General features: G+C 39.1%; 1 protein-coding gene across 7 annotated transcripts in view; it reads right to left on the bottom strand.

Annotated features, from left to right (window-relative positions):
* Positions 1-13,102, bottom strand: part of ADAM22 (ADAM metallopeptidase domain 22) — a 135,628-nt gene that overhangs the window by 52,975 nt on the left and 69,551 nt on the right. For all 7 annotated transcript variants that reach the window (XM_069006760.1, XM_069006767.1, XM_069006761.1 and 4 more), the window contains exons 5-7: positions 8,799-8,881; positions 4,779-4,842; positions 4,067-4,136 (exon numbers count right to left, since the gene is read on the bottom strand). In XM_069006760.1, the coding sequence (XP_068862861.1) occupies positions 4,067-4,136; positions 4,779-4,842; positions 8,799-8,881 (217 nt within the window). The remainder of the gene's footprint in view (positions 1-4,066; positions 4,137-4,778; positions 4,843-8,798; positions 8,882-13,102) is intronic.

Below are 13,102 nucleotides of genomic sequence, written 5' to 3'. Positions count from 1 at the left end.
AGACAGGAAAGTTTCTCACAGCTTCACTTCCTGCTGTATCTTAATTGTACAGTTTCTGTATGAGGTTCAAAAATAGGATTAAAAACCATGCTGATAGGAATTTCACAGGGCTGCCATATCAGCAAAATCTTAAAACACAAACCCAAGTTGCCCATCTGACAAGTCATTGCCAGGCCTAAGTGATAATCTTAACCAGGAGTGGCAAATTACTAATAACGCAAACCAGGAAAACAAAGCATGATTAACTGGTATTGTTTTGGGTAAATTGGGGACATAAATTTTGGTATGTGAGGTTTGCAAGTATCTTCTCATGGAGCAACCTGGACAATCACAGGCTCTCTGCTTAAAAATGTTTTCATGGTTACACCAGCATGCTTGAGGACTTTCTTTAGAAAACAGACCAAATATAAATTAAATCAAACCCAAAGCTTTATTGCTTAAAGATCTGCAGACACTTGAGCTTGCAGTGATGAGATATTAAATCTTGAAAACTTTTTTACAATGTTTTTGATTATGCTTTATGTATGTTAATTAGTTTAGACTGTGTTCTAGTGCCACACAACTGGGTCTCAACCTGTCATTTTTGGTTTTGTAACATGGGTTATGAAAAAGGTAAAAATGACACTTTTCAATCAATAAAACAATAATTTACAGTATGTATATACAGATAACTTTACCAGCAAATGTGATTGTTTTACCCACAAGCGGAAGTCAGTCATCTCCAGAGGGAAATGATGCAGCCATTACCATTAACACATTAACACACATTAACACAGCCTTATAATTCACAAGATGGATAAACCCACACAGGGTGCATTTCTAGCCAAGGGCCCTCAGGCAAAAGAACATGACCAGCAAAATCATGGGGAATGTTGATAGTTGAGAGAGTCTAGCAGATATTTTGATGGGAATATATTACATTGAAAAAAATGTAACAAAGATTCACAAAATCATAGAATCGTTTTGGTAGGAAAAAACTGCTAAAATCGAGTCCAACCATAAACCTAATACTGCCAAGTCCCACTAAACCACGTTTCTAAGTGTCATATCTACATATTTTTCATGTGACCTCAAAAGAAAAGGACATCTGTTATGTATTATTTGAAAAACAGCACCTTTGATAACATATTGTTATTTAACCATCAACTCAGGTCCAACCCACTACATTATGCCAGGGCATTGTAGACCTCAACAGAGATGGTGAGAAAAAACACAGTCCAGTAAATACAAAGTCAAATGCTCTAAGCGTGCCACGTCATCTGTCCAAGCTTTGCTTATTTAAAATCCTCATTATTCCTCAGACCATTGCAAAGTATAGTACAATAAATTCTTTTCTGCAATAGCTTGTGGTTTTTTTAATATCCAGGGAGCAAAAGAATGTATAAAGTACATTGCTATTAAACTGTGATATAATAGAGTGTGCTTTTACTATCACTGATACTGAGTAATCCCTATTATTTGAATTTTTTCCCTTTCTAACACTGATATTGAAGCTGGTGATCTATCCAGTCCATTCCTAATGCAGCAGAAATGCTGAGTGGAAATCTTACCTTACACACATGCTCTTTTAAAGATAAGAGAAAAATCTTGGCTTCAAGGAAAATCTCCTTAGGCCAGTCAAATTGATAAATTATGAGAGTAGTAAGGAATGTAAGAAATACTGATGACATACCGCAGCACAGTGCTTGCTACTACTAATAATAATTTTGTTGTAGTACTTTCGAAAAATCAATCACAACAATACTATTAGCAATTAACTGCAAATATTATTTAAAGAAAAAAAAGTCAAGTCAAGACAGCAGTCAGACCTCTCCAGACTGGCAGGGAAGGGGCAGGACCACGCAGAGATACTGGTGGAGCTCTCATCCTCTAGAGTGCGATTGTGCATGGAGGATAACTTACAGACAGAGATAAACTGAATAATTAGAAACAAAGAAAAATAGTGTGTTTCCTAATGAGGATATAATATAATAAATCTACTGTAATTTTCACTAAAAACATCAGAAACACTTTTTCAAACAATTTTACCAAAACAAGTATGGGCATGCAGAAGAGTAGACTGTGAATTAAAGTTTATTTCTCCTACATGGGATCCTAAACATAAAGTGATGGAAGATTTGCACTGTGTACCTCTTAACCACATTACAAATACTTGTATAATTGAGAAGACTAGCACTCTGCAACTGAACTTCCTTTTTAATCTTTTCTACAATCCTGTGATTCTACTTCAATCTAAATGGCAACATGTTCAATTATGTCACATGCTGGGTTTTGTACAGCAAAGCCAGCGACTATTTGTTATCTATAGTAAAATCAAAAGTGTACAAGCATGTCTGGATTTTTGAGGAAAAACAAATAAACAAACAAACAAAACAAGCCCTAGTTTGACAGTTTTTTGAAAATCAAGAAGCTCTGGTGGAGGTGAAACCGGGGCATTTACTTGCAATTAATCCCTTTTCGTAATTTTAAAAGCAGAAAACAGTTTTATTCCAAAATCTTGAAAACATAAAGCTTCGCTATCAGGAAATCTTATAAAACAGTTTATAGGTACCTAGTAAGTACCACCACTAGCAGTCTCTTAGTTTAACAACATGAGACAGAAGATTTATTTTAAACTCAGCATTGGTTGCATTATTTCCAATCTTTTGAATTATATGTCCTCAAGAAAATGTGATGAAAGATGTACCTTATTATTTGACCTTATGTTCAATAAATTGTTCTCATTACACCACCCTCTCTGCAAGCACAGGTAGTAAGCATGGTAAATGCTTAAGGTGCAGGTACAGAGGAAGTTTTGTGACACAGAAGTCAATGTCTTGCACTGCACAAGCCTTTTGTGCTCATGTCCCTCCATCCCAACACTGCCTCCACCTTGCCCGGGCAATCATCATCACAGGACAGGAGGGACCGAGCTGGTACACTGTTTCATTTAGATTCAGACAGATTCCTTTCTCAGAACTTAAATTAAAGCAACCCAATTGTAGCAATTTCCCTCTTTTTTCCCACTTTTCTCATTAGCTTCCTGTATGATTCTACTGTGCTTAACAACTGGCAAATCTGCACAAACTGTGCTCCAGGGATGGACCCATCTATGTGCAGTACTCACACCCAAAACCTCAGACTCAAAAGTTTGTTATCTATATCTATATCTATATCTATATCTATATATAAAACAAACTTTTGGACTGATATAGGACAAATAGTTTGTAACAAGATGACCAAACATCTGTAACTCTCCTGAAGAAATTAGTCTAGAAGTGGTTTCTACCAAAATGGCAGTGTCTATGAAGGACAGTTACATTTATCTAGGATATGTACGGTAGAGCAGGAAAACGCATCTGTGAAACTGGCAAATCCTTGACAGAATGGGAATATGTCATAAATACTGCAATTTTAGCTTCAATTAACAAGCTGACCTCTCAGATGAAAACCCATTTTTTAAAAAAATCTTTCTCCCTCCACACACAATATGGGCATTCATCACTACGAGCACTTGAATCCACTTCTGCTTCCAAATTCATTTGCACTGAAATGCATGGCCCTCATCATAGCCAGCACTGTGAAAGATGCTGATCAGACTGGAGAGGAGAGTCACTGAACAGCAACGACCTTTGGCAACTTCTTCTCTCCCAGGCTTATGCTCACATCATGGCACTCACCCTGTATCTCAAAACAGGAAAAAGCCATGAAGAGTTACCAACCACCGTCAATGTGGTGTTTATTTTCATCATCTCTAGGCTACCTCACTCCTTTCCTTTCTACAACTACTAGCACATAACCCAGCCCACAGACCACATGACTTGTTAAGAGAAACATGTATCATAACATGAAGGTCTAGGAGAGGTTTCATTTCCCGGATTCAGGGTTTTTTCATCACTTCAGGTTCTTTTCCTGTGCTTTCACTGTTTCAAAATGGGTTTTTTTCAGTGCCTTTTTATTTAATTGGGAAAAAGAAGGTATATATAATGAAACAATATACTATCAGAATATGATCTATCAAATACAATCAACAAACCTGGCCTTAGACTAAAAGATTCAATAAGTCATGAATATTAAAATATCATACCAGATGGCAGGTCAACTGAAGGAAATTCAAACAACTTGGATTTGTAAACAGAGTGGAAATGGAAGTCATCCTGAAATAGTAAATATTGCCCATATTAAACCAGGAAAAATTAATCCATCTCATGAGCATTAAACAGACAATTCCAAAGGTTCTTTTTACCCAAAACATAAACCAGTGAACATGAAAGTTGCAAGGCACCATTACTCTACATTCCCCTTTTCCCAACTGCAGTGTGATGGGTAATGCCACAGTTAATCACCTTTTATACCTGAGTACCTCAGACACAGTGGCTCAGCACACTTAGAGCTAGGCCTAAATGAGGCTCCCAGAGCTGCTCAGGGGGAGAGTCAATGAGAGTCACAGGAGCTGCTGGAGTAAAGGATGACCCAGGAGGAGAGTGATACAACAAACCCAGAGCAGGAAGTGCCAGAGAAGGGGACAGGGCACTCACAGCTTCTGCTGCTGGCTCCAAGGGACCCTCCTCTGGTGCTGCATTGCTCTACAGCCAAGTCTTACAGAGCACACGCATATAGACACACCACTGCCTCAGATTTGGAGGTCTACTTTTGTCTGTGAAGATGGAGTCTCACATATGAAGTAAGTGAGCTGGGAATGAGGGGATGACCCTTCGGTCCCACGGCCTTATGGCTACCCTGTACCCATGGATGACTGGACTCAACAAACCAGCAGGACTACTGTAAGTTCTACTTACATCTGAAGTGTAGTTTTCATCTGGCTCAATAAGGTAAGTATGATTTCCATCATAGAACATCCCACTGTCAAGAGCAGGAAAATATAAATACAGATTTAATAAACAAATACTAGTGCAACATGGAAGTAACTTCTTACTTCTTAAATATACTTTAAAAATTTAAATATCTGGACAAGGAAGAGTTAAAAATGGTTTCAGGAACTGAATGTAATTCTGGATCACTCTTTTGTTTCTTCACTTCAGCAAGAAAGATTTTCTCCTGTGGTGAATTAGACTTCTTTCTTCCACAAACCTTCACTACAACACATACAAACAGCACAAAATGGACTAATTTAGCCAACTGAAAATCCAGTTCAAAGCTTCCACTCCCATGCAAGATATCTACCTGCAACAGATAAATAAGGGTTCCCTGTCTTAAGGAACACACGTATTTGGAACATATATGCATAGGTTTCCCCAAATAAAAATGTTGTTGAATTGAATTAAATTATCCTTAGGTTTTAATGGGGTTTTTTATTAACTCTTTCCTTAGTGTTTCATTTTAAAAGTGTTGATACAAATATTATTCTGTAAGAGCAAAAAAACAAAGTAAAAGTTAAAAAAAAAAATCCTACAGAAATACATTCTGATCTTCAACCAAACCAGAACATTTTTAAAGTAATTTTGCCTTTATTGCAGTGGCATACACACATGGTTGGCATTAGGCTGTGTCAGCATGTCCCTTTCAAAGGGCCATTACTAAGGTGTTTAAGCTTGGCCCTAAACATGAACTGTAAGTTCAAACTTGGCACATAGCGCACAACAACAACAGCATAAAAGAGAGATCATTTATTTACCTACATTATGGTTAAAAACACCCAAAACAAACAGGAATTATAAGCAACAGAAGCAGATACTTTTCCTTTTTTCTTATGCAGCATTTTTTTTTAATCAGCAAAATTGACATTCACAGAAGTAACCTGGTTTACTGACTGTGTAACATATCAAGTGTGAGCATAACTACAATGTAAAGCTCCTTCACCTTTCAAATTATCCGTGCCTATTCTTTAGAAATAAATACTGTCTATACAGTCTAAGCAAAATATTCAAGCACCTGTTGAAGCTTCTTTGCCTGGGAATAAGATAAGATAAGATTGGGGAAGATCCTGTAGCTCCTCATCAGGCAAAACTTCCTTCCCTCTAATTGCAACTTTAGTTAAGCACAGTCCGCTGTCAGTGAAGAGCTTCTCGTGAGACTGCTGCTCCCAGCAGCACTGACCTCTGATCAAGTCACTCAACAGTGACAAGAATAATAGTCACAGCTGACCTACAGACCTGACCTGCCCACTCAGAGCATTCATGGCTCTTTTCCGACCAGCTACCACAGCCCAGCGTGCTCTGAATAAACCACACACTCGCGGGTGTGTTAGAGAGAAAGCAACAGCAAAACATTTCAAAAGCCTGCGTTTTGGTGGTGTGTACTCTTCCGACAAGCACATTTGTAGCCGTGAAAGCCGAATTCACAGCAGCGACGGCAGTTTTTACGTTCACCACCAGCCGGCAGCAAGATCCCAGACGTGCCCGCTGCCTGTGCCCTCGCCTGCCAGCCCGGGCTGCAAGCCGTGCCTCACCACAGCTCACTCACATCCCAGCAACCGCCGGCGTTCGCGTTCTAAGTCTTCCTTGTGTTAGCTCATTGGAAACCGTGGTTACCGCATATCCCACAGGAAACAAACAAAACAAAAATCCAAGCAAAATGGCTTGCTCGAAGTTAAGGTTGCAGAGACACACTTGTCATTAGCCAAGTCACTGAGAAGGCGACCATAATTTCAGGTATTCTGTCAGCCAGTCATGTGATAAATTTAACTAATAAAAGGAAGGACACAAAGCAGACATTACCAACAGAAGAACTTGTAACATATGATTAAAAAATCCCAACATTTTTTCACATGTATGAAAAATTCTGCTGTTACTGGCTGAGATCTAGAGGTACTCATACTCAAAAGAGGAGATTGGCATGACCTTTAGAAAGATGAAGCTTGTTATTCTCTTAAAGGCATCGGTTCTGTCTCATGTACTTCCTAAAATTCATGAAAGCAAAGCTCCTGTTGCAGTGGGGATACTGTAACACGCCTATATCAAACCAGGAGTCCCGTGGAAAACAAATATATACGGACGGATTCTTGCTAGATGTTTCAGAGATGTTTATTTCCCCAGCCGCATGGCCGGGCTCTCCCGAGAGACTCTGCCGAGAGACTCTGCCACAGTCACAGGGCCCGAGCTGCTTTGCCCGCGCAGGGGAACACAAACCAACCAATGGGGAACGAGGCTGAGCAGGGGCAGGGAAACCCCGTGTGTCTGTGCCCTCAGGGCTCCCAGGGCTACAGGCGGGGGGAGGAGACCCCAACAAGCTCCTGCCCTGCAGACCTTACAGAAGACAACTCTCCCAGCTACTCTTATTTGAGCAAGATGCTCCAAACTGTGCTTGAAGCTAAGAAGCTCTGATTGCCAGTGTGAGTTTCTAATAATTACTTCTCATTTAAAATCGACTGTGTAGGAGCTAGCTGTATTGATGGAAATGCAGTGTCAGAGAATGTCAGTTTAATACAGCTCAGGAAACATTACTTTCTCATACTGGATGCTTGAAATACCAGCCTGATTAGAGTAAGCTTGGGTGAAGGAACTCAGCTGAAACTTTATTATATCAGGGGGAAAAAAATGGTGGGGGAGGAGATGGGGAGATACTTCTCAAGAGAGAACTAAATTATACAATAAAAAAAATGCATCATTCATCATGTAACTTTAGAAGGGACCAATTTGGATATCAGGCCATTTAAGAATACAGAGCAGCAGAACAGTCAGTTTTAAGCATAAACCCACAAAAAGAGGGCAGGGAAAGACATAGGCAGGGTCTCCTTCCTTCCTGCTTTTACTCCTAGGAGTTAGCAGGGGCCAAGACCTAATGGATCACTGCTAATGGAAGCCATGCAGCAGCTCAGGATGCATTAGGAAGCTACTATTTTTAGGCTCACTGTCCATACTTCAAACTGGACTCAAGTTTCTTGAGCTGCACAGCTGTTAATCAGACCAGTTCAAGGATGACAAGTCTTCTGCACGCATTCTCCCCTTCATAACAAACACACAACTATAAAAGAAAGACACTACTCAAATAAAAGTACTTATATGACTGGTACCAGAACTATAGAATAGTTGCAGATAGACAATAGGCTGAAGAAGAATTCCATCAGCTAAACCCTGCTTCCACAGAAAAAGGTGAAGCTCATGTGATCTCCACACAGGCTCACTTGCTGCCATGACTTTTCAAGCTGATGTCAGTATTAGAAGTGCTGAGATCCTGTAATTCCCAGATGCAACAGGCACTTGGTTGATCTGAAAACCTGACTAGCATCATTCAATAGTGCCAAAAGTAGACATATCCAAAAGCTATACAATACATATACAACTTCATGTAACCCTCAGCTGACAGAGGCTTTAATTATATCATCAGTAAAATTATGTACTTGGAAGAAAAATGACTGCACCCTCTTATACCTTTTCTTCTAGATTTTTCAAGATTTTACTATCTCCAATGTATTACCCCATACACACAGCTCAAGACCAGAAATTCTGCTAAAAAGTATGGATAGTGCAAGATAAATTCTAAATTGACATTTTCTTTGTAAAGAGACTAGAAAAGAAATAAAATATACATCATTATAACAACAAGAAAAGAAGACAATTTCCAAATTATTCACCAGCATTGTTTTTATTCTTGCAGAATAGGATATTTTCAGCTACTTCTACTCTGCTGTCTCTGTAATAAATTACCTTAAAACAATACCTGGCCACTGCCACAAGTCCTCAGTTGAGAAAAAAGAGGAAATTCTGAAGATTGCTGATTACCTAATATTGGTGACAAACTAGTAGGAAAAGAAATAGCACTTATTTTACTATATACATATGTTATTTTACTATAAACAACTTGATTTTGCTTAAAAGAGTAATAAACAAAGGTCAGTAAAAACAAAACAGCAGACTTACTGTAATCCATGGCATGTTGACAAGGCAACAAATGATACAGGATTTCCTCGAATTTTTCCCTGATAATAGCAATGTTCTCCTCCCTGAAATTGGAAATTGAGACTTTAAATCCATGGGACATCCCACAGTATGACACTCCATTCTGTCAACAACTGCTTTTTCACAAACACATTGCCAAGCCATTGACATGGCACCAAGAGTTCATCCCATCTTCTTTGATGCATGGTTTGGTACTTAGACAAACATCGTCATCCTGACACTCCACACCAAATGGTGTATTTCACAATTTCAGTGTGAAACCCCTGACATCCTGAGATGCATTTCAGAGACAAATTTCTCCAGAAGAGAGAAAGTGCTCATCTTTCTTCATTGACTAGAAAAAGAGTTGGAAGTAGGGGGCTTTGACTCAACATCTGCTCTGCACATGACTGCATCAGACAGGATGAACTCTGCTCTGAGGGTAAGGCAATTTCCTTCTTCTGAGAAGAAAGTTATGCTTACCAAATAATAATAATGCTTGATTGAAAAAAAAAAAGACCAAATCAGAAGTAGTTCCTAGCGCTCCAAAACTAATGGAAACCCTAAGAATAACTAAGTAGCAAAGGAATACAATGAAAATAAGTATTTGCCTCTTCTCTTCTACAAATTAAATGTACACCTTTCAAATAAAATCCAGCAGACTTTACTCAGAAAATCTGCCCTGGTTTCACTGATAGGGATGTAAGACCTACTCCACATGCAATAAATGTATTCAGTATTGCACAATGTCAATATTTGTATGCAAAATTAGAAAAACAATTTAAACATCCCTTAAATTCTCACTGCCATCTACTCTTCAGAAGAACTTACCTATTATTGCCTCAAATTCAGTTATGTTGTAATGCACTAACATTGGTTAAAGGACTATGAAGGAGATTTTCAGTGCTTTTTTTTTTTTAATTGCATTTATGTGCAAATATTTCTTCCAGCAAATGAATGAATAATCTACCTACCCTAGCATATCCAGCCCTGTGAATATTTATGTCCATTTACTACAGGGAGGGAAAGGCATTACAATTACAGCTTTTTCAGAAGCCAGGAGTCACTTGCATGATGCATAGCAGTCATTTCAGACATCTGACATTAAACACTTTTGGATTTTATTTTTCAAATATGAAAAAAAATTAATCAAGATAGGGCTAAAGGTAAAAAAGTATGTAGGCTATGTTGGTAGTTTTGTGTTTTGATCGGGAAATCCTGTTCTCTTTTCTACAAGATGTGGAAACTGTTGCTGAAAGCAGCTACAATGTATGGGAGCCTCTGGTTTGAGGTGCACTCCTTAAGAGAGTATAGGAGCCTGTTTGCTAGAGCATGGCTGCCTGCAGGGAAACAGACTTGATCTCAGCCTGGTCAGTGGAAATTGTTATTTGCTCCCCAAGATCTTCTCTGTTGGACCCCAGGGTGCGAAGTGCAGAGCACCTGGGGCAGCTCCCACTGCTGCAACAGCACTGCAGAGGAATGCAGCCACTGACCCCACACACTGCGACTCTGACACTGCTTGCCAGGCTGGTTCCTTCACTCTGCGAGAGAATCCCTGCGGCATTTCTTCCATTAGAAGTGTTGCACCTTTTCTTCCCCCAATTTCTTTCAATCTCATTATTTTCTCTCTTTCACATACCACTTTTTCCTTCCACTTGCTGCAGTGACTGCAGCCACCTCCACTGCCCATCCACCTTGGTGTCTTTGTCTTTGGGGCAGACACAGAACACCTTCACCACACTGACCTGCACAGAAACCACCATGCTGCCCACCATGGGCACCTCTCTGCTTGGATGTCTGAAGGGAAACTGGTGCCACACAGGTAATGTTTGACTCCCTGTCTCACATTGGTAAGAAGCTCTGTGGCTGACCCATACCAGGCTACAACAAGGTGTGTCTGGCAGCAGCTGTATGACCCATTACCCTTGGACCAGCATTTCTCATGACTATCAAGAACTTGGGACACAGATCAAGTATCTGTGAAAAGGAGATTGTTTTAATTTCTGCTTTGTACTCACATACATATTAGCCACCAATATCCTAAACTTACTTGATTTCAGAGAGATTACGTCGTACTTTGTTTTTCCTAAAACCTTGGCTCATTTTCTCCATTGTATCCTCCCTTTCTACACCTATTTATTTCCTGTATCTTGGCTATTTTAAGCTCTCTTCACTTAAGATTTTGTTTCTTTCAGTCTGTAGGGTGACCCCCACTACAGATCATGGAACTGCTTAAGCCTTTCAGGAATATATGAATAAGAAGTAAACAAAGAGAGACTTCAGTAAGCAAATAACAAAACTAACAATCAAACTATATGGATGATCTAAAACCTTATAAGCAATAAAATACTCTCTAAAGAGAATATTTGAAGTAGTATTCCTGTAAAAGATATAACTGGAATAAGTGCATGAATGTGAGAATAATACTGAAAAGACTATCAGTAGGGAGTTGTACAGACTTCTAGCTGTGGAAGGAATTTGGAGTAATTACACAAATTGGTTTGTTCTCAGAAAATGTAGTTAATATATACCAGAAATAGAATCTCAGGCTCCATTAGTCTGCAAAACCATGTCTTTGCAACCAGAAGGAACATTTTTTCATACTAAGAATCCAGTCTGTGGCTCAAAAGTGTGTTTTGATCTTCCTAATGAGAATCAAATAAATGTCCCATGACAGTACCTTCAAATTAATTTATTCTGTAATAAATCCATGGGAAAAAATTATGCATACAGATCTAGAAAAGAAAAATATAAGAAAAACAGCTCTAAATTATTTTCTGGGAAAAATACAAGTCAGAAACACAAATTCTACTCTATTTGGTCCAATCAATTCAACTCAGTGATCTACTACAGTTCATGGTAATTCTGGTGGTGATAGAAACACAACTCTGATCTCAGTCTCAGGGACCAATTCTTAACACCACAAAACATTAATTTCTATATGCTAACATTTGGGAGGTATTTTTTATGTTGTACTTATGTTCCTATCATTATAATGTAAGTCAATTCAAACCAGTAAATAAAATTAACTTAAGCTAATAAAATTTATTTTCACTTCTTTAAATGAAGATAGTGGTTTTTTTCCAAGCACTTGATGCATGAGATTATCTGAGGTGGTTAGAGCATGGTGCTAACAACACCAAGGTTGTGGGTTTGATCCCTGTATGGATACTTATAGCTACAAATTCTGAGAACAGAAGTGTTCAAGAAACCACTGGATGTGGCAGTCAATGCTATGGTTTAGTTGGCATGGTGATGTTCGGTCAAAGGTTGGACTAAATGAACTTGGAGGTCATTTCCAGCCTTAATGAGTCTGTGATTCTATGGTTCTGTACTGAGAATCAGGACACTACAGGTGTCCTGTGGAGTCCTACAAGGTCAATTTTTTTTTTGGAGCATGTGTACCTTTGAACAAGAAGTTTACTGCTGTTGCCTCACTATAGTGCTAAGGCTGAAATCGTGCTGGGTTTGACATGTACTAAAGCTGTTTTATAGCAGGTGCTGTAATAAAATACACTGTATAAGAGAAGAAATCACAGTATGTGGGAGATCTAAGACCACCAAAAGACTAAACATACTCATCATATCTATCTTCTTTTATTCTGCTCTTGGAAACACTCCCTGAAGGACTGGGGTTGTCTCCCTTATCTACTGGTATCTGTAGCAGTGAGACAAAAGCTGAAAAAAAAAATCTTCTTTTTCTTCCCCAAAAATATTCTGGTCCCATATGAAAATTAAGACTTCCCTTAAGAGCTCAAATTAACACCAACTACGGCTCAGTCCAGAACATCAAGGGTGTTTTGTGAAGAGTTATTGGCTTCCTGTAGCTAATAGAGCCTCTATCTGTTTTCTCAAAAGCAATAATTGCCCATCTCAGCAGATCAAACCTCCACACTGGCCTTTGCCAGCTACTGGGGAATGGTTCGGTGTAAGATGAGAGGAAATCAGACTGCTCTTCTAACATATGCAATCCATAAGTCTGAGCAGCACATTTACCCACTTCTGCTCTAAAATTGAACCTGGTCACTATAGAGTCTGTGAGAAAATTAGGCTAAATGTCATCTCCTATGAGGCAAGGCCAGCCTGGTGACAATGGCTGGGACACAAACCTGCAACACACACAGGCAGACATTCATGCCATATCCAAAGGCAGGCTAATGCTACAGCAGGGAGAAGTTCGACATTTTTGCCTCCATGAGGCACACAGCCACCCTTCATGCTGTGGTTTGCACCATGCAAGGCAAATTGTCTGCCAATGCCCATGGCACTCTGTTGTCCATTTCCTT

The sequence above is a fragment of the Aphelocoma coerulescens genome, chromosome 2 (genome assembly GCF_041296385.1).
Source record: "Aphelocoma coerulescens isolate FSJ_1873_10779 chromosome 2, UR_Acoe_1.0, whole genome shotgun sequence".
NCBI classification, from domain to species: domain Eukaryota; kingdom Metazoa; phylum Chordata; class Aves; order Passeriformes; family Corvidae; genus Aphelocoma; species Aphelocoma coerulescens.
This window is presented reverse-complemented; position numbering and strand designations above follow the sequence as displayed.